Source organism: Diuraphis noxia, unplaced genomic scaffold (assembly GCF_037042655.1).
Source record: "Diuraphis noxia isolate RWA-SAM2 unplaced genomic scaffold, SU_Dnox_SAM2 contig0003, whole genome shotgun sequence".
Classification (NCBI taxonomy): domain Eukaryota; kingdom Metazoa; phylum Arthropoda; class Insecta; order Hemiptera; family Aphididae; genus Diuraphis; species Diuraphis noxia.
The window spans coordinates 50,901,786-50,925,817 of NW_028301713.1; the positions used below are offsets into that span (position 1 = coordinate 50,901,786).

The window sequence follows — 24,032 nt, forward strand, 5'->3', positions numbered from 1 at the left end:
AGCATACCAACACAGTGTATAGACATTAAATGGACAAATATTATTAACATAAAAACAACGAAACCTGAGCATAACTAAATTAGCGATATGACCAACAAGCCAACACAAACGTTCTGCAAAAACGTAACATGAACCAATACAGTATAATATAGCATTATATAATTATTAAATATTTTAACCATTTAATCGCCAGCCGGTCACATCAATTGTAAATATACCTAGGTAATATAAATACACTTACATGCTACAAAGCTACAATATTATGATTAAAATTTCTTAAAATAACAATAATTTTGATTATACGACTTATTAGTTATTATATAAATGTTAATAAATACGTATCTTTGTATAATAAATGGTTTAAATGTATAGATTATAGTTTATTAAGTATTTTATATCCTCGTTTCTTGAACAGATACTTTGCTAGATACTTGAATGTAAGTTATAAGTTTATAACTAGGTATTGAAAATAAGAAATTTAAAACGTAAGTATACCTACTAAAACATATATTAATCGATGATTGATAATAAACAATATGCATATAACTGAATCCATACAAATGTAAGCTCTTGAGATAAATTTTTGAAAAAAAATTCATAACTGTGAGTCTTAACACTAGTTATAGACTACAAAATTGTTAGTTTTAGCTACTATAGCCTATAGGGACTGAAAATGGTTTTTAGAGTGACAATTTTATAATGTTACTTAATTTATAATACAAAAGAAGCGTAGTTTGAACTTTGAGCTTCCATGCTGGTATTTACCTTTAATGTGCATGAATATCTATCTAAGTTTAATCAAACTGTAGTAAGGAGGTATAAAATCTTTGTAAGTTATCGTTCAGTATTAAAATTATTTTATAATTAATTACAAACTGAAGTAATTATGAATATTTTTTGCAAATACGAATTTTTAATTTTTATCTTTCGCGTATATTTTGTGGTTTACTCTATACTCCCTTACCAACGCGGCAACGCGGCAACGCGATATTATAACTTCTATAGATCAACTTCTCAATTTCATTAACGAAACGGTATTCAATAGGTACCTATTCAGTTTTTAGCAGCTAAAGCTTAAAAATAAAATAGTTTAGCACAATAAATCATGCATGCACTATGCAGACAAAACTAAAATTTAATAAGTACATATTATTATAATATCTTGAAGAAATATTAATATAATTATTGTTCGATTTGATTTTTATGCAAATTGATTAATTCTTTTCAAATCATCAGCATAAATAATATGCAAAATTCAAAACGAACGAAAATATGAGGCTATCGAAATATAATATATTATCTGAGTAAGAGGATGGATTACGACAGTGTATTATGAGATATTAACAATTAAATAAACAAATTTTTCCTAATTTCAGAGATAAAAATGTCTTTATAAAGTTCCGGAAAATGCACATCTACACGCGTAACTACTTAAATACCTTTAAGAATTAAGAATACCGTCTATATTATTACGATGCGATACGAGCAAACGAATGGGTAAACCGAATCGTACCTATTATAATAGCTATTATATTTAACTTATTGATCCTTATTCGGCTAAAAATGAAAATAAGAACACGGAATACACGTAAATATAATTATTAGTGTGCAGAAGTACTTTAAACTTACAATTTACAAGTACCTATAATATTTTTGTCTTATAATAGCATTAATAGCCCATTTTAAGAATAAATAGTTTTCATAACATAATATTATAATATGATTATCTAATACAATAATAATATTATTGTCATCGGACTAGCTAGATTGTCTGTCTTATACCTGTTACAGCTGCTGTACCTATTTGTAAACATGTTGTCACCCGTCGTCGTATCACCCACGTTATGTAATGTGTATTTTTAGTGTGCGTGTGTATGGATGTATGGCACTGAGGGAAAACGGTGGAGACGAAGGACGGTCTCGATTCTCAAGCCGCCGGTAAACGAAGAGGAAAGATTATAATATATATACACTGATTTTATTTTAACGAAACGATCGTTTATTGTTTTTATTTTAAACGTTTTCTCTTATTGTTCTAAAATAACACAGCACTTAAAATAGATACATTACACTAACTGACTCGTTTTGTTTAATATATGTATATATATAATATATAATACATGATCATGTGACGTACCTAAAAATATAATTTATTAATTGTATTATCATATTATCATCATTTATGTATAATTTATATAAAACATCATAATGAAGAGGTGTACAAGGAATACATTTAACAACATATTATTATGTTATATATAAACAGCGAATTTATATTATAAATTAAATATAATTATTTAAGTTAAAGAATTATTACATTCTGTTTTTTCTCTACGAACGTTCAATAATAATAATAATAATAATAAGTATATACACAGTATTCTACATGACGTCTTCTAAAGACTACGGCAATAAAAAATAATAATAATAATAAAACAATAATATGATAAGAATATTTGGTAACGAGAATCATATTTTATAAATATGATAATATTAAAATAATAAAGGCTATGTACAATATTATAATAGTATTGATGATAAATAACAGTTATAATAATAATAATAATTAATAATATCAATGTATTCTATAATAATTCAATATATTGTACTATTATTATTATTATTACTATTACAATAATATACTAAATCGTATTTATAAGATATAAATAAGAATGTGTTTATTATATAGGTATTGTGTATTATACAACAGTATTATAATAGGGTTGTTGGACAAATTGGGACTAGATGAGAAATCAACACCGGCTATATGCATCAGTGCAATTCGTTTGCTTGACGGCTTTACGAATCTTCAATATTGCTGAAAATACAAATTGAACACAAAGATTAAAATTATGTTTGAATAATGATAGCAAAACAAATAAATTATGTATTAAATTCAATTAGACTAAAAAAAAAATCATAATATTATTAAGAATTTCGGTAATCTAATAATACAAATAATTACAATGTACAATGTAAATGTAGATACTTGTATTTAATTGATAGATACAATAATAATAATAATACTATTACCACCGTGTATAATGTTTATTAAATTCTTATAGTAGTTACACTCAAGTAGATTAATATTTAATTTAAAATTGTTGTACCAAATTAATGGTCATAATGATATGTTAAAAAACCAAATTATCAGAAACCCATCATGGAATGAATGAGTCAATGGGGCGCAGCGCAACATAAGTAGTACCAGAGGCGTAGTCAAGGGGGGTCGTATCCCATTTCGCCGCGGTACCATTTCGCCGCCAAATTAATCCCATTTTGCCGCCGACCTATTTCGCCGCATAAAATTATTTTTGTCTTAAAACATGGTAATGAATTTGTGATTTGAAAAGTGATAAATAGACACAGAGAAATATTTATCGTTTGAAATGATCTAAGTGAATTACTATCTCAATTCTGAAGTTATCAATTGATAAATCCCCAATAGTTATATAAATAAAATAGAATGAATATTGAATAGTGTGTCGTCGCAGCGATAACTGTAAAGTCAACACAGTCAGTGTCGTATGATCTTGTACGTATTTGCACATTTACAGTTCACAATTTTTTAAATAATAATGTCGAATATTGAATATATTTCTACACAGCGAAAAGGGGAATGCCTTATTTTCAATAACTATTATTTTAGAATTGATAAAAAAATAAAAAATAAAAAATATTGGAAGTGTATTGAAAACTGTGGAGCTCGTGTAATAATTTCAGATTACATATTACATAAATATAACTAATTAGAATGTAATTTTTAATCTTAAGTTTACTTAAAAGAGTTACTTAAAAAATAAATTCGGCGAAATGGAACTGCGAAAAAATAAATTCGGTGAAATGGTACCGCGGCGAAATGAAACGGCGGCGAAATGGGAGCTGACCGTCAAGGGGAGGGCTGAGAGTGAAGCAGCCCTCCCCCCCCCCAAAAAAAAAAAAAATAATATTTGATTTCGCTAAAAACGTCTCAAATTGTATTTTTGAAATATAAATAGAAAATTCATTGCTATTTATATTACTTTTTTTATACATGTTTAACTTATGGAAGACCCTTTAGGTAAACCACCGGTGTGTAAAAATTAATCAATAATCAGCCCCCTCCGAAGAAAAATCCTGGCTACGCCACTGCGTAGTACTTTACCAATCATTTCTCAGAGTACAAAGAATTTTCAATCGTCTTATTTAGATTGAAGATTTACAGATTAATACACCTAATAAATAATAACATTTTCGTCTTTTTTGATTCTAAGTGGAGTGATAAATGTTAAAATGTATCTGTCATCATATTTTGGAGCAATAGTAATATCAGTAAAAAATGCTTCAAAATTCAACTTTTGCCATGATGGTTGCTGGTACAAATTAGATCTATGTATATTTTGTATACTGAGTACTGGGAGTATATATTTTTATTTTGTTATGCCTTATTCAAAAGTGAATAACTGTATAGATAATAACTGTATACATGAAACCTATACCTACATGAAATTTTGGCCAAGGTTTTATTCATCATCTAGACACGATATTATTTTCAAAATACTTTGACTTTTCTTGAGATACTTGAGCTACTTCTACATTTATTGTATACATTTGAAATGTTTGACTTGTTTAGTTTTTTTATTAATGCAGCTAATTTTTTTTTTTTTTAGTCAAAAACCTTAAAAATGTATCATAACAAGTACCTATCCTCATAAGTTTTTTTTACTGTAGGAATCAAAAATACATATTAATTCACAATACTTTTTTATAGTCATCAGAAGTTCAGATTTTCACGAAAGTCGTCCGTATCACATAAATGTACAAATAATTTTGCCGTTGAAAATAATATTATATAACATTTTTAATTTAAAACAAAATTTGAAAGTTAAGATTTTTGCTTTATTTTTTCATTAGCTCGATTAGGTAATGATGGAATTTAATAACAAGTTTCGGGTGGTAAATCATTGTTTGAATGGTTTGATTACATACATCAACATATATATCATGTTAGAAAATCATATATTTTGACAGAATCGCGGGAATTATAATATCTCATCTATCGATATTTAGTACATAGTTTCATAGTTATAGCAAGTAGTCTTTATTTAAAATGCTTCCGACATTGTATTTTCTATTCTTACTTGATACTGTGTATTCTCCATATACATTTTGGTTAGACCTATTTACTTCTTTGGGATCTAAAACAAATCTATTATATTATAAAGAGTGTGCCGATGCCCATTGTCATAAAATATGTTCTTGAAGTAAATAAATAGTTGCCAAGTGTTTTGAATGTATTTCAAAATATGTTGAATAATTTCAAATTGTACCATTATTGAACCTATTTATCTCGATTTATAGTGCGCGGAAATCGTATTAACTTAAGTTAATAACACAAATTGTTATAGAAAATGAAGTACCTATAAATGCCTATAATGTTATAATAGACCATACTTTTATATAAGGCCGATGAGTTCGTACCTAAGTTTGAACTCGCTATATAGTATCTCAGAATATCTCAGTTAACTATATAATGGACCGATTGCAATCAAAGTTATATTAATAGATTCCTCGAGACTCGGGGGTCGTTTATAAGTTTACTCATTTATATAGGCAAGATCACACATGAAATTCATTTCTTACCTCAAAAATCAAATAATTTTTTATTTGGTTGGCATTGATAATTAAAGTAAAATTTAAAAAATAAAAATTTCGCACAGATTAGCTGATTGCGTTGTTATCAAATTTGTTTTAAATAAGAGGAAATTATATTTAATGTATTGTTTTTTATTCAAATGTACGACAAAATACAATGTCCTAATGTTTGTAGCTTCTATAGACACAAAAAATACTTGACTAATTTTGATAAATGTTTAAAAGATTGTTCTTAGAGATATCAGGTACAAGTGAAGAGAGGTAATTTTGATCATGTTAGAAAATATTGATAGGTATTATATTAAGTGCTAAAAATTATTTGTTATAGACGAATGTCCCAGCTCGGTAGAATTAAGTAAATAAAAATACATCCATATATGTGTACACCGATGTCGATTTTCTTGTGAATATAAATAAACACTAAACCAGAGGTATACCAATAAAATATAGCACCGGCGCATTTATGCCCGTTCATTTTTTTCCCAGGTAAAATCTGGAGGTTATTTACGCAGTTATAGTATTTATTATAGTTTAATGTATACAATATTTTTGCAACAATTAGTTTAAAAACTATATTAATATAACGTACAGTTTAATTTAATCTAACTTAACCTAATATAACCTAACAGTAATACAAATAAACTACATAACATTATTAAATTTCTTCAAATGTGCTAAAGGCTGAAGCATCCGTCTGAACTCAGAATAATTCAAATTTTATACATCTAGATAAACCTACTCAATGACATACCCTTGATCTTCAAGGACCAAAACCTATCATAATAGATACAACGCTATATACCTATTATACATTGATAATTTGAATATATATTTATTGAATTATGTATAAAGTTTTATTGATTTATCAGTATGTACATTTAAGTTTAAAAACATAGGTAATGGGATTTCGTAATTTGTCAGTTAAATTATATATTTATATGAATAGCATGTTTTTCCAATGCATTAATGAATATATAACGCTATAGAAAAACAAAACTAAGATAATTGAAAAAAATGATTATTCTGTTGGTAATAACCTTGAATAAAGAAAATAATTAATTACTGCGACGATTTTTATAATCGTTAAAACGAAAAATATTTCTAACGAGTTTATTGATTTACCTAGTTAGTTTTAAATGGTTATTAATTTCTAAAAATTGATTTTGAATACCTACGTAATTAATACCTGTAGATATTTTGTTTAAGTTGCCAAAATATATATAGTATAGGTACCTTCTATAATTTTATCATAATGCGTATTGATTATTTTGGTACTAGGTAGTGATGTATATTTATGTCAATCGATCAATATTGTGAATTATACTAATTAAAATATAATGCTATAATTTGAGTATATAATTAATAATATGTTATTGATTGTTGGCCTATAATACTTAGTGTCGATCTGGCACGTAAAAGGCCCATAAATCAGCTTTTTAATTGTAGGCTTCATTATTATAAGTGGCCTTGGGCCCTATAAAGAAAAATGTCTGCTAAAAATTTCATGCAGTTAAATATTTTGATAAACACTTTATACGTGGTCCTTCCTCCCTACATTTTTCATGGACGCAGACCAGAAACACGCCAAACAAGTCACTGATAATACTAACAACAATTGAATAATCAAATATTCAAATGATTATATACAGTGATTTATGATTTATTTAACTAATATTAACAATAATAATGTGATAATTTCTGTTTACCTCTGACGAACTGTTGGTACGTATTAAAATTGTTCGGCACGATGAACTTCTCTGCATGACAAAACAGTAAAAATTATATTGTTACCATGCCATGTGTCGAGTGAATCGTGACCGCACGGTGGCGGCGGCCAAATCATCACCTGGCCCACGTGGTCTGCTGGAGCGGTGTGAACGCCGAATCAAAATTTTGCCTGGTCGACGGCTGTGGCGAGACGACCGCGGCGTCGAGATGACGGCCTCCGCGGTGATCACGATGGTCGTGGCCGTCGTCGTCGTCGTCATCGTCCAGCTCGCGCTGTGGTTGACGGCCACCTGGTCGCGCCGGTGACACGTTGGCCGGTGGGGCGGCGGGCGACGATCTCTTTCCCATAATGGAGTCGATGCTGAACCCGGTGGACGGCTGTTTGACGGCCAATCGACCGCCACCGGCCACTACAGTGGTCGCGTACGACGGCTGTATCAGATTGCCGGGCTGGTGCAAAACCAGTGCGGGTGGCTGCGACGGGTGTTGAGGTTTGTATGCGGCTGCTGCGGCGGCTGCCGCCGCGGCCGCGGCCACCTGTCCGTTGTGCAGCAGGTTCAGACCAAACGTTATGCGCGCCAGCTCAGCGGCCGGAAGTTGTAACGGCTGCATTGCGGCTACTGGCTGCGTCGGCGAAGGTTGCTGTGACTGAGAGCCCTGCTGCTGTTGTTGCTGCTGCAGAGGCTGTGGCTGGGCTTGCGACGGGTGTGGCTGCTGAAGTTGTGGCGGTGGTGGCCCGAGATGATGGTAAGGATAGTGATGGTGGTGGTGTAACACCGAGTATGGGTCTGCAGCTGCGGCGAAGTGATTGTGATGTGGATGGTGATGTGGATGGTGTGGATGGTGTTGGTGATGGTCGCCACGGTGGATGAAAAAGTCCGACGGGGCCTGCATGCGCTTGTACCGCTTGCGCCGGCGAAGAAAGCTACCGTTGTCAAACATGTCCTCGGCCATTGGGTCCAGCGTCCAATAGTTGCCCTTTCCCGGGTTGCCCGGTTCCCGAGGAATCTTGATGAAGCAGTCGTTAAGTGACAGGTTGTGCCTGATAGAGTTTTGCCAGGCAGGGAACTTGTCACGGTAGTACGGGAACCGGGACATGATGAACTCACAGATGCCGCTCAGCGTGAGCTTCTTGTGCGGTGATTGAAGTATGGCCATGGTGATTAGAGCTATGTAACTGTACGGTGGCTTGACGGGTGATCCGTTACCGGTGCCCGACGTCTTGTCACCGTCTTCGCCATCACCCACTTGTGCGTCCGGCGACGTCGTCTTGCTACGGCGGCCACCACCGTTGTTGTTGTCATTGCACCCGGCCGCGACGGTCGCCGCGTCGTATTCGTCATCGTCATCAGCTGAATCCACGTTCACGTCCGTCGTCTCGGCCGAGCCGACACTACACGGTGGTGACACGGACGCCGCCGTAGAACCGGCCTGTACCATTACGGTGGCGGCGGATGCGGCACCGGCACCACCGCCGACGCCCCTCAAGTCCAACGGGCTTACGACCTGATGCATGGCCACCGAATCCAGGGCGGCCTGGTACCGGCGACTGAAATCGTAGACGGGCAGAAACACGGCGGCCGCTGCGGCCGCGGCTGCGGCGGATGAGGATGAAGAGTTGGCCAGGTGACTTCCACCCGTGCTACCGCTACCGCTGCTACTGGTGCTACTGCTGCGATGGTGTTGTTGCTGATGACGGTTGTTGTTGTTGTTGTGGTGGTGAAGAAGGTTGTGGTGATCGTCGTCCTGCATGCCAGCGGTGCCGATCACCACGCAGCACATTTGGCCACAGACTCACAAGTCATGTGCAACCACGGAGACGGGATCGAAAATTAAAAATTGGGGAAATAAAATTTTGCGCCTATTATAGGTATATTATTATTGCTAATTTTAGTACAAAGGTGTCGCGGATGAAAACGAAACGATTACGAAGGTTCGTGGGTTCGAAACAAATCGGTTTGCCGAGCGCAAAAAAAATATATCATGTGAAACGGTATTTGTTTTTTGTTATGCGGTAGGAAAAGTGAAAAGTGAATCTATCGGCAAGAAGCTGGTTATAGTCGTACGCGACGGTGACGGTTGCGGCGGCGGCGGCAAATGCGACGGTAACGTCTATTATAGGTTCACGTTGACGTGTGACGCGCGATATTATCACTGAGCCGTCGACTGCTGCGTCGGTATAGCGTTGGCACCGATGACGACGACGACGACGACGACAACGACGACTGCAGTGGCGGCGGCCGCCGATGCGGTGGGCGTTGCCTTCAAGCGAACGCGATGGGTGTGGACACGCATGAACCCGCCGAATGGGCGTGCGGTAAAACACAAACGGCGGCGGCAGCTAGGTGATCACATCATCCTTTTGTATATTGCGTATTATATATACATATATAATGATATTGTGTACGCGCTCATCCATCCTGTCCGAGACAAACTGCCGCTCCGCGATTGTGCCAACTGTATAACTGGTAGCAACCTCAATGCGGATTGTTCGACCACCCTCCCACCCCATTCCTATTACCACCACCCTCCTCAACAGTAACCAACCACCACTGTGGCCGCGCTCGCATTATTTACATCCACCATAGATTACCCATATATATATATACATTGGTATTATGTATATAATATGCAAACGCAAATAATTAGATAATGGTATCTCTCTTTTTCACTGTATCTCACTCTCTCTCTCACTCTTTTCTCAACGAGTGTATATACATACAATATTATCCTATATGTACATAATATATATATAAATAGATATCACACCCACTGCGTGCATTATGAGCATATATATATATATACTACCCTTAAACCTCTGCACTTTGAAGTCGTGCGCAAACTGTTCCGTTAAATCGTTTCTCGACTCATAAATACATTATATTAGAGATGTAGTAGGTATTATTATATATATAGGCCTATACCGCGGTGAAACTCAAAACAAGCGTGTAAAAGAAACACGACTATATATATATATATATTGGGTTATCTTACACATATACTACAAATATTACTCTAACATTGGAATAATTGTTCACACTTATATAGGTATAAGTATAATATATTAATATATATTAATATTAATATTAATTAATACACTGTAATACCTATAATATATATACACCACAATATATCATATTTATAGTTGCCTATTGAAGTTATTAAAATTAAAATAATAAATAATTCTATAGCTAGGTAGGTATACATATTATATAATAGGATCATATTATTATACAATGTAAATGTGTAGCTGTTAGGTATATATACAAGCTATATACGTGCGATGCAGTACATTGTACTGTACTGACTACAGTTATCTATATTATACGCGTACCTAAATACATTATGTATTATAATAACTCTAAATATTAGATGATAATTGTATTTGATCATTATAATAACGCTTAATTATGATTAAATTATAATGGCTTATGGGATATGGATGCATCATAATATATATACTATATAGGTATACAATATATTATATTAGTGCAATATATATATTATTATGTATCATCTTAAATTATTGTTAATATAGATTATTGAATTATTATATGTATAGATATATACCTAAGTGCCTATATTTATTCTACTTTATTATAATATTTATAAATTATTTAATGCTTTAGATAGTTAAGTAGGTATATAGACACTATACGGGATTAAGATGATGTCGATATGTATGTATATATATATATATATATAATAAGCTAGCGCGTGGCGGTACACAAACGAGCGATGATGACGCGCGCTATTAAAAAATATATGAACTATTTATAAATTTGTAACAATAGTTATACAATATAATATGTATATATATATTATATATAGATATCGTGCTTCTTCAGCGGGGAGACTATTAAAACAAAAACGTTTACAAAAGTGTTTAGGAGGTTTCTAATATCATTAAGTTTTTGATTTATATTATCTCGTTGACGGCTGCTCCTTTAAGCTCTCTCTATATATATGTATAAATACGCACTACTTGCGAGAATATAATATAATCTCGCATTTTTTCACTCGTTCCTTGTCTACAACAGCCTGTCATGTTGTCACCATGGTAGCCAACAATAATTTAACATCATATATTATTCGGACAAGTGTAATAATAGTTAGACATTATACGTTTGGTATGTACCTATAACGATGTTATATAATTACGTACATGCCAGGCAAAATCAACAAATACCTGTGTAATGTCATCTTTATATTATAACCGTAGATAAATAACGGAAATAGCGAGTTGATAATAAATAATCAGATATATGCAGGGTTGTAAGATTAATAATGAATAATGATCATACCTGCTATTGCAGTTTGTCTATAACTGAACGTCTAATCGAGACTGATTCGTTTAAACCAACCATACTCAAGCTATGGTCCGCCAATGTTTATATGTGGCCCAAAAAAAATTTCATTTCACTGATACAAAATGTTAAAATATTAATTTAAACCCTTATATTATTATAAATATAAAATATAACAAAATTATTATATTTTCAAGATGCGTGTATCATAATAATTATGTTTTTGGTATTTCCAATATTTAATTTTATAACATTATATTGATGTATATTTTGATTTCATCGTTATACTGGCCGTAGCTCGTATATTTGGTTTTGCGTTGAAAGGAGAGGGGTACAAATTTTTTTAAGGAGGGTACAAATAGATACAAATCGGGTACAAAAAAATGAGATAGGTCCGAAAATGATCGGTTGACTCCTGGTGGTTCTGGGTGGCAGGACGACGTCGTTTCAGCACCCGGAGGGGGGTTTTGTTTTGTGTTAAAAGGAGAGGGGTACACATTTTTTTTAAGGAGGATACAAATGGATATAAATCGGGTACAAAAAATGAGATATGTTAGGGAAGTTTTGACGAATTACGGGAGCCACGACGACGTACCTAATATATATAATTGCCACATTTTATTATTTTTATAAAATTATACAGCATTATTTGTTTCTATATAGATTTTAAGGTATAATATTTTATATTAAAAATTGTGTAGGTGATTAAAATTATATATAGTCACTGCTACAGGTCAATGGAAATAATATCTATACGTGTGTGTGTGTATAAATTGCTTACGAACAATAATATTGTTTATTAATCGAACATTTCATCTATATCGAATAAAAGTATAGGTGTATATAAATAATTTTATGATCACATGCTGTAGCTATAAGTTTATAACGATGTGTAATTAAAATATTTTATTTGTGTGTTCATTAATAGATAAGAAGAAAGTTATTGCTACAGAACAAAAATGAAAATGGTATACGATAACGATTGATAATTGAGACTTATAAATTAATATATTATAAAATTAAAATGTATGTATCATTTTACTACGACTGTTGAAAAAAAATAAGATCAAAACAATATATATAATAATATTAGTCTTCAAAAACTAAAAAAGCTATTTATTAAATAGATATTTAATAATCGCCGTACTTTTAATATAATTATATGGTAAAAAAATGTTATGCCATTAAAAAAACCCTGCCTATAATGATACAGAGGTCATACTATATATAGATACCTACCTATAAGGTTACTAAATATAAATTGAAAACATTATTTTGTTATATATATGACATAATAGATGATACCTATATATTATATTATATAACTATACAGCATAATATACTGTAATATAAACAGGTATATATGTATATGGTAGTACCTATATTATATACTTATACCAAGCACGTATCCAGGATCAATTTGGGGGGGGGGGGCTTAAAAATATTTTAAGTCCGTCTTCCGACAAGATTGCGATAACATATTATAAATATACAACTAATTTAAAAATTTTGGGGGGGGGGGGTTGAACCCCTAAATCCCCCCCTGTATACGGGCCTGATACTTACAACTTTCAGATTTTGGAAGTGCACCTACACTATATATATATATGTATATTCTATATAAACAATAATAATTACTGAACATTTTTATTGGCTCATTATATAATTATAATAGTATATATTACATTATTTATATTATGGATATTATAGGTAAAACTTTTTTTTTTAAATAATATAGTTATTCGTATAATTTGTTAACATCACTTGAAAATAGTCTTATATTGTTATTAACACGTCATGTAAAGGTAATATTATAGGTATTGAGCTGGTATATGTACAATATTAATTTCTTGCATTCAAATAATTTGTAATGTGGACATATTTTATAATTATTGTGGAAAATGTATGTTTATTCTTGGCCAAACACAGTTGTACAGGAATCATCGTGAGACTACGAATTCTAGACCTGCAGTGTACATAATAATACCTCGCTATATGTAATAGATTATAATAAAGTACCTAGGTATATATATATTATATATATTTAGTGTACATTATTATATATATTATACAGTTATTATCGTCGTCATAAACTATTCATGGCAATATGATAATTGTTTGGTAACCACATTGTATTTACCTAAATAAAAATCAGCTATACAATTATATATATATATATAACATCTTGCAATTATTCATCATTATAATACGAGTAATTATGTAGCTATTATACGATACTATAAATAATATTATAATAACTATATACCTACATGTAACTACTGCAGTCCCTATATAGGTTTATGTATACATTTGCAGGGGTTGAGAAGTTCGCAACCCTCATTATTATGATAAGTAGGAAAAATTCATATTTATATACATATAATCTCTGAAAATGTGTCCCATATACCTATCGATAGCCTGCGATAAGTCGTGATTTATACAATTCCCAGGTTTTCTAAATAATATACTTTATTTATATATATTTATATATGTACATGGTCTGCCATGCCGTACAATATTATAGGATTTAAAATGTGTACCATCATTTATTAAGTAGCATTTTGTAAAACTACGCCGGAACTACCTCGGTAATACAGCTGCAGGCGAGCGGAGACTAACGACTCGGTTATCATGTGCAAACGTGCGAGTACCATTTGGATTACATGTCATGCGTGCATACAGGGTGATTTACCAAGCATCCTCATTCCCTTCCTCCACAGTTGCCACGCTTTAATAATGTCTTTATTCAAATTTTGAATATAAGTACTAAACACCATATTTTAAAATTAGGCCACTTAGACCACTTTTCTAAATTATAACAACTGTATATATAGGTGCTAAACTTTTCAAGTCAACATAAACTAATAAATATTGCAATAGTGCCCTGATTTTTTTAAGTCCATCACATAATTTAACTTTTATCATTCTTAAATACTAAGTGATGCCTATAGGTATATACACAAATTATAAAATAACTCAAAAATTACTCATAATTTCAAATAGGTATAGGGACATAATTTGATGTGTGTCTTGGTGCAGAAATAAATACCAATTATGTCTGATTGTTAGATCAATTTTTAAATATACATAGGTACCTATTTATAGATACCTACGCCTATAAATTTATATAAAATTATATAAAATACGATTGCAGCATTGTTCGAGAAAAACCATTCTGTACATAAAAAAACATAATATTGAGTATATAGGTATATAGTGAGCCGGCCACAACATTTACGATGGACGTAGCGGGAGTCGGCGGCGACTGAAAACTGTGGTTCAATCAGTGGAAATAGAGATGCGGCTGAAAGTTGCGCCTAACTAATGTGTAGCTATTTCGCGGACTCGCCAAATTCGAACGGTAGTGGCGGTTATCGATGTCGGTCGGTGGTGGGTAGAAATGCACGCGGTACCTATATATACCTACCTATCCACTACACAGGCAGTGGGTCGAGCATATTATAGTAAATGCGGTGACGATTCGCGGCAGCGGTTTTCACGCTGGTGTCTCGACGACGAGCGGAGACGGCGGCTTCGACGGTGACCTCTTGGCCGGCCGATCGTTTCTCTTCGTATCGCGGACGCGCGGCAGCTGTGAGTAGAGACGGCCGCAGTACGCACGCGGAAACCGCGCCCCCGGTGGGTCACCGGCAACCAATGGTCGACGGTTACATTGTATCGGCAGCGCTGTTGGATGTTTTGTCGGCGTCGGCGGTGGCCCGTCTTTTGGAGGGGGGAAAGCGCGGGGCACACACACACACATACACCATCGATACGCTTACTCGCGGGTTGCTCTTTGGAAGGCCGCGGGGATACGCGTAAGGAAAATCGACTTGGCCCCGCTAAACGTAATAATAATAATATTAATAAATACTATTATATAGACTACAATATTAATATTATTTTAAAGTTTTAAACTCGTATACCCAGTCGTATTATTCCTAATTATTGTGAATATATAAAATTAGGTATGGGTACTATAATATCATATATGTATAATATTATTTTCTAAAACGGCATTGTTTATGAGCTGTAATCATAACTAAATTTAACAGTTTAACGAGTTTCTGTTAAAAAATAAAAATATATTATTAATGGTAATCTTCATGTTTTACCGATTTTTTATAAGAGAATGCTTGATTATGTGTCTACCACATTGCGTTTACAAATGTATAGGTATATAGGTGTAAGGTGTAATATATATACTTTTACAACATGGTCAATTTTCTGGTGGATTTTTACGATTAGTACCTAAATATATTTAAATTTTTAAACGAGTTTTGATAATTTAAAATTATATAATAATTTATATTATATTAGGCGTATTCTGCAGTATACTCATACAATTGTACAGTAAATAATGATTAAAATGAATTCGCTAAAAGACGAAGGTATTATTAAATAAGGCACATATGCTGCAGCATGCAGCATTTGTTATATATTACTATACACCGAGTTGGAACTGCTGAATTCATACATGTTTTACGTTTATAACTTTGCAGCACTTTAGTAGAAAGCCGGAGACAATAATACGTATATTATTATGCTGGTTGGCGGGTGGAGCTAAGGCGTGCAAGGTGCAACTCTTAAGTATAAAATAATTTGATGATATATTTTTTACAATAACATAATAGTAATTTCAATGCGGTTGGGTAATGATAGGTTATGATTTTGTTCTTTCTTTGATCTTTATAAAATTTTCTCATTAAACCCTCAAAAATATTATGCATAAAAAGTTATAAATTAATAATATATAATACAACTTATCTAGACTATATATTTTATCTATAACATTTTATCGTTTCGAGTAATAAAATAAAATACAACATGTATAAGTATACGATAATATTATATTATATAGCGCACCGTGTATACATGCATGTGTATATATAGTACAGTGTAACATCATAAATTCTAAACGGCATATATTATATATAATATATATATATATATATATATATATATATATATATATATATATATATATATATATATTTATAACTACATAAATTATTATATTATCTCATGCACCAACATAAAACTTTTTTTCTTTGCATTCATATATAAACATTTTATTACATATTAAATTTTGTAAATTGTATTATAATATAAGACGGAAGTCGCAATCTTATCGTTGAAAAATTATCACTAATTTGTACTATAAAATATACCTATACAACCAATTCGTTACATGCTGTTCTTATTCTTACTTTTGTCTTTTGAAATCTAACATAATAATATATACTATATAGTATATACCTATAGTTCAGATTTTAAGCGAGTTTGAGCATTTTTAATTTATGCTATTTTAAAACTTGCTAAAAATTTGTTCTATATAATGAAAACCCAGGTACAAACCAAGAAAATGTTCTTATCATCAAGTTTCATTAGAGATTCATTCACACTTTCTAATTTTTAAACTAACAAAGCTACATATATGATCTGTCGAGTGTATCTATAAGTTTGCTATACCTAGCTATTATGCGTAACGAACTTGTAAGATGGAGACAACAAATGCTATTTTTACGTTATTTTAAATAAATAATTGCGTTTATCGGAATTAGAACTTAATGTAAATATAAATGTGTATAATATATATTCCACAAAAATATCTATATAGAGGTTATTCTTGTTTTTTCTATCTGATATCGGACATCCATAACTGTAGGTACTATTGCAGCTAAAAAAAAAACAAACTTTATATCATATATTTACTTTGTACGACGGTCGAATATATATATAATATATATATACATATTGTACATCTTAAATTTCTTAGTTATCTGAAGATCTAAAACTAAATAATATTATTATTCATTGGCTTTTAAGACCAAAAAAGTATTATTAATATTTCTTTTTCGAGAACCTTTGATAAGTGCCGCGCGCTTATTATACATGGCATGACATTCGTTATGTAGAAATATATTTCTGTATAAATATACATTCACGCATAAACACACTAGCACCCGTTAAATAGGCATATTATAATATATTATGTATATTTATACACTATATAATACGCCTAAATATATATATATATATTTATATATTATGTACACGAAAGGGATCTGATGCGAAGCGTTACACATATATGATGTATGATATTATATACTTATATACACACACCCTCAGGGTGGGCCGCCGCTATCAAGTTTCTACGTTATGTATACTCATGTATTATACATATATAATATATCAAGTATAGTATATATGTATATATAGTTCGTATACCTACATTAGTTTACCGGCTGGTGCGTTTCTTCGATATATATACCTATGGGATTTAACACTTCTTGAGTTCTTGACAGGGACCCCCTACTGCGGACTTGGTAGTATATCATATATATATATATAGCGTGTATATTATATACAATCATTTGTTTAACACACACGCACACACGGCGTTTATAGGTATACTTATAGATATACGTATAACATTTATTTGAATGTAGGTACATAATAAACGTTGTGTAAACAACAATATATGTATGTTATACATTGTAGGTCGTATTATATAAAATATTATATGATCGTTGAAAAGGGACCGAGATCGATTGTTATATCTATTTTATTTTATTAAGTTTGTTTCTGTGACCTAAATTAATAACACGTGCACACTATTATTGCAACGTGCAAGTATTAGTAGATATACCTATAGAGTATATAAGTAATATAAATATAAATAATACCAGCACAACATTTCATTTACATTATTTATGTCACGTCAAGTGAAGATAAATCATATCCATATTTATGTTACCTATAATATACCATAATATAATATTTTCATATGTATACATATACTTATACTATAAATAGTAGGTATTATTTTCGCGGATCCGAACATTCGGCGTAGTCATTCGATAAAATGGGTGTGCCGTGTCCCGTCAATAAATAGTGGATAATTGATAGCGTGTCAATAGATAGCGCCGATAGCGGTCAATTTATAGTGCGTAAATTGATCGTGAGCGACTTTTGATAGTATGACAATTTGTAGCGTCGTATAGAATTCAATCATTATTAACCGAAAAAACCAAATAAAACTGATAAAATATATCATAATCAGAAACTTAATATTACTATCTAAAATAATATGGGAAATATAGATAATGAGACTATATACTATACATTATATGAGTTCTCAATCGGTACAACACTAGCTATATATATATATATATATATATATAGTAATTTTAAAATGTCTTTAAAATATAAAGTGAAAGAGGTTCAAATATATTAGTTGATGATGGTTATGTACCATTGCTAATAAATAATATGGAACTGATATTCTTTAGTGTCTGCTGAATGCTTATTTACCCCGAACAAATAACTCCGCAGAAGGATGGCACAGTTGTTTTTCTGCAATGAACAACTCCTCATCGCACCCAACAATATGGAAGTTCATAAATGCGTTGCAAAAAGAGGAGCAAGTAAAACAGAATGAAAATAGAGCAATATGTTGCAGGAATGGAACCACCATAAAAAAAAAATTTATAAAGATCGGAGTGCTAAAATCAAAAAAATTGTTTTGATTATGAAAATAAAACAATTGAAAACTATCTAAGATGAGGCATAGCACATAACTTCTAGCAACAGGTATAATATTTTTTAGACAGCTAAATTTTAATTATGACAGACATGTAAAATGACTTATACCATATTATACTTAATAATTTTTTTTTTTTTTTTGTAAGGAGAACCCGCGGCAACATAGACCATTGGGTGCGGGGTGGTACGGTAGGGATTATTTTTGTATGTTTATGTGTAGGTTTTTAAGTGGGTAGGGTTGTAACACGTGTTTGTGTATGTGTGGCAAGGATATGTTGCTAAAAATCCCGGGTGGTCACCCATCCGGGAGCTAGCAACTGCAGCCGGTACGTACGCTCAGTGCGTTTCCGCAGATTGAGCGTACGACTGCGCCACTCTTAATAATTTTAATAATTTTAATTATGGCTTGCAATATTTATTACTATAGAATATATTTTTTAATAATTATTTGGTTATTTAATTCTTTAGGGCGCTACAAACTGTCATACTATCAAAAGTCGCTCACGATCAATTTACGCGCTATAAATTGACCGCTATCAATTGTTACGCTATCAATTATTTGCTATCTATTAAAATGATTTTAATCGCATTTAGATAATATAATGTTAGTATTGATTATATTGTATCGTATAATTTATTAGTTTTTATCTCACTTTTTATAGTGACGTATACCTAATTTCTTGAATGGCTCTACGTCGAAACGGCCCTACGCCAAAACAGCCGTTCGCCGAAACAGCCACGCCGAAATGTCCTAGACCGTGAATAATTTAGTACAGATATTTTTAAACTTTAAGTACGACTTTTTAAGAAGTAGGTAATTACTACTTATTGGAAAATAATATATCTATAGTCTATACCTACTTATTTATTACAGGGCTTATTCTATTATCTTATGCCTATATATAACTTGACTACAAAGGTCAAGACCGTTTTTTGTATTCGCATTATACATAGAAACAAAACAATGGGTACAACGTTACTAAGACAATAAAAACATCAAAGAAAATAGTTTAGCATATAATTTTTATATATAAATGATATGATGTTCAAAGAATCTTAATCTTAATGTGGTTAACAAAGCAACGTTAAAGATCAAAAGAGTTGTTCCTATTCATAAGAATAATTAAACAAAATGTTTTTTTATACATTCAGTTCTATATAGAACATTTCTATATTTCATTGAAATACAAAACTACTTAACAATAAAAAGTTTCAAAATAACAAAAATAATTAAATAAAGAGTAAAGACAAAATAAAACAAAATTATTGAGATTAATGAATATAAATTATGTCAAGAATCCGTCAGCAGATTTTAGAATGAAATCGATTATTATAGAGTTATAAAAAGTGGTAATTGAGAAGAGAGGAATAGTTTTACATAGGTTGAAAATAGTATCGCTCAAAAGTTGACAAAATTGAGTTATAGCCTTCTTTATATTTTTATAATTTGTTAAAGTCTTAGATAGCTTTTTGGTTGAAAAAAAATCAAAATTGTAAGTGTCTATGGCTATGAATTTATTATGTATCTTAAATCACTCTTATTATTACCTATAATATTGTTTTATTATATTATATTTATTATTTATATTACAATATTATCAACTTTTTATAATATTTTAATGTAAGAACAGTTATTGTTGTTATTATTTTTTTCTTTTGTATTTAAGATTAGCATACAGTATACTAAATACAATACAATTATAATCTTGTTACTATAGAATAAAAACTATAAAACTTATAGAATCATAAATTATTGTTCGCATAAAACAATATCAAGAGGTACCTACAATCTATTATGATTATATTTAGATCAATTCAATATCATGCAAAATAACAGGGCAGTAGATTTTTTCATAAATAATATGATGGTTCACAGCGTTTAAAAATGATGGCCTTATTTTAAGTTTTTTGATTTCATAAGTTAATAAAGGAAAAGAGAAATATATTTTTCTCTCTCTTTATGGCTTATAGAGTCTTCTACTCATCGTGGCTATTAAATTATAAATTATAATAACATAATATAGCTGGCAGGGGCATATGTACAAACATTTTACGACGATATATAATTATATGTACCTACCTATATATATGCTGCAGATGATAATATTTAGCTAACCAAACACAACGGAAGGAGCACCGGGCACTGATCTTGGTAGTAACACCTTACGGCATACATAATTGTGTACAATAATTTGTCGGCCTGTCTTTGTGTGTAACAGCCAGCAGCTCCGGTTCGGGGGGAGGGGCGTGCAACGTCCGCTGCCCGCGCGTACAACAGTTTCACCCTAATAAATACACGTCACATTTGGCGAATAAGAAAAATTGTAGAAAAAAAAACAACTTCTGAAGAACGAAACAACCCCCCGAAATTAGCCGTGTTAATAATAATAATATTGTATGCGTATGTGCTATGGTCTCCTGCCGCCGCGGTGAAGTCGTCTCTAATAAGGTGTCGCCGCCGCCTTCGCCATATGTGCAGGCGTGCCGGCGGGTCTGGTGTGGTGTTTGCAAAAAAAAAAAAAAAGGAAACGTTTGTGCGTGCCGTCGTCGTGTCTGACATGAGTTTACGATATTATTATTGCGTTGCTTGTATAACACTATATACCAGCTAACGCGTATCTGGTTACTGCGGCGGCGAGATTTATATAATAATGTATATATATAAATTTGTATGTGCAGTGGGTGTGTGCAGTCGGTGGCGGAAGAGGAGGACCGACACGAATTGGCTATATATATATATAATACCTATGTATAGTCGTAGGGTGCACAGACTGGTTATTACTATTATTATTTGTTAATATATATTTATATTTTCTCAGCACTCTGTCCCTCTGCAGTTATAGTTGTGCACGGCATCGGCGTTTACAAACACGGACACGTGTACAACAATATATATATATATATATATATATATATATATATATATATATATATATATTATGGTTGTCGTGGTGCGCGACTCCACACGATATGCACAGCACGGTCGCGGCCCAGACTGCGTGTCGCCCGCGTAGTACCTATATTTGTATGCATATACAATATACATATAATAATAATGTACTGTGGTGAATTTGTGTGTGTGTATATAGAAAAGACGGAGGGTAGACAATGTTTTTTATTTTATTTTATACGCACACACTCCTAAAGAACCGCCTGACCGACCTCCACCGCATTGCTGACAAATTTGTTCTGGATATTTACGTTTGGTGTGTGTGTTTTTTTTTGTTTTGTTTTTTTACAAAACCATCCAACCGAGCTTCATTTTAATATATGCGTCCTCTTTTTTTTCCACCTCATTTTTTTCCTCCTCATTTCACCCACCTGATATCCAAATTTTAAATATACCATGTCCCTCCCCCCCTAGCATGCTGCTGCAGTCAAAACGTTTACTGCAGAAGTACCTATATCTGTCAACTTTATAATTGGGATTCGTTAAAAAAGTGATGAACGGCCGCCGTCAAGCGTACACACGTTCAAAGACGATTTACCAAACCACCATTTGCGTACTATTCTTTAACATGCCTTCATATTTTTACGTCACATCTAATCTGTTACAACGAGAGTCTTATTATGAGTTTATGAACACAATAAATAATAAATAATAATATTATACGTTGAATGGCCAAATGAGACAATTGAGACTTATAATAGTTCAGAAACAATATTAGGTATAAATACATAATATGATATTGTGACGTAGTCGTCATATAATCGAGAATACCTGCTTAGAGTTCTAAATTAGAAATATTTAAAAAAACAGTAAATACAATATTATTTGTATAAATAATAATACTTAAGAGGAGATCAAACTCGTATGCAATAATAAGCGTTTTGTAAAACATGGCATTAATATCTACTATCTGTTCTATCCATATGGTACTATATAATATATTATTCCTATACCTGCAGTCTGCTGCATCGTAGCAGTCACAAGCGAGCCACATTAACCACCGTTTAACAAAAGAATCTATGTTTTTTTTACATATTTTTTCAACAAATATTCATTTTGTAGGATTTAAAATTCTTGTAGACATTCTGGAAAAACTTGGTAAAAACCAAATCATCAAAATGATATACGATTATATTCTAGCATCTTACACTGTCTGTATTCGATTCGATCGTAATAATAATGATATACCGACGTGGCGTTTAGTAAATGTATATATGATATAATAATACAATATATTATATAGTTTTCCATTCAACTGCGGAGGACCAACCAATTAAGACGGTTTATCGAATTTTCGCTGCACCGCTATTTCATTCTTAATACATTTCGTATCACCGTGAACGTGTGTGTGTGTGTGAGGGGGTAGGAAATTGATTCGCGGTGTTTCTTTCACCCACGGCGGGTAGGAAAGCGCGTGAAAACGACTGCACCCTATACATATATATGCTTGCTACTACCCCTCGGACCGACCCTATATAGCATTTATAGTATGTACCTATATATAAATAATATAGAATTCAGCGCCCAGCACCTCGTTCGCAAGTGCCGTCCGGGTTCCTCGTCGGATACAAATAATATATTATTATATCACGCGGTGCATATAATTTAGAGAGGGGCGAAAACGTTTTAATGTCCCTCGCCGGAAAATTGATCGGAAAGCCTTTTCGAGTGAAACGCGTGTAACAATATATATACAACACATGATGATGCGGCGTGTTTAAGGGCCCGGAACTAATAAAGCGGGATATTGTAATTCTATGTACGTATTATAGGTACCTACCCTAAGCGGCCGAGCCACAGTCTCCACGAAAAACGTCCACGCGTGTATGTAATTACTACTAATAATAATAATTATTTAATAATGT

General features: G+C 32.2%; 1 protein-coding gene across 1 annotated transcript; it reads right to left on the reverse strand.

Annotated features, from left to right (window-relative positions):
* Nucleotides 1-2,072: 2,072 nt before the first annotated feature.
* On the reverse strand, nt 2,073-9,743 carry LOC107166996 (uncharacterized). Its single transcript, XM_015515877.2, has 2 exons — nt 7,341-9,743; nt 2,073-2,818 (listed from the first exon to the last, which is right to left on the reverse strand). Exon 1 carries the CDS (start codon nt 9,142-9,144, stop codon nt 7,477-7,479), a length of 1,668 nt encoding a protein of 555 aa, XP_015371363.1. The 5' UTR covers nt 9,145-9,743; the 3' UTR covers nt 2,073-2,818; nt 7,341-7,476.
* Nucleotides 9,744-24,032: the final 14,289 nt, after the last annotated feature.

Excerpts from the sequence above, each read along its gene's own strand:
- LOC107166996 (XM_015515877.2), bottom strand. The coding sequence starts at position 9,144 with ATGTGCTGCGTGGTGATCGGCACCGCTGGCATGCAGGACGACGATCAC.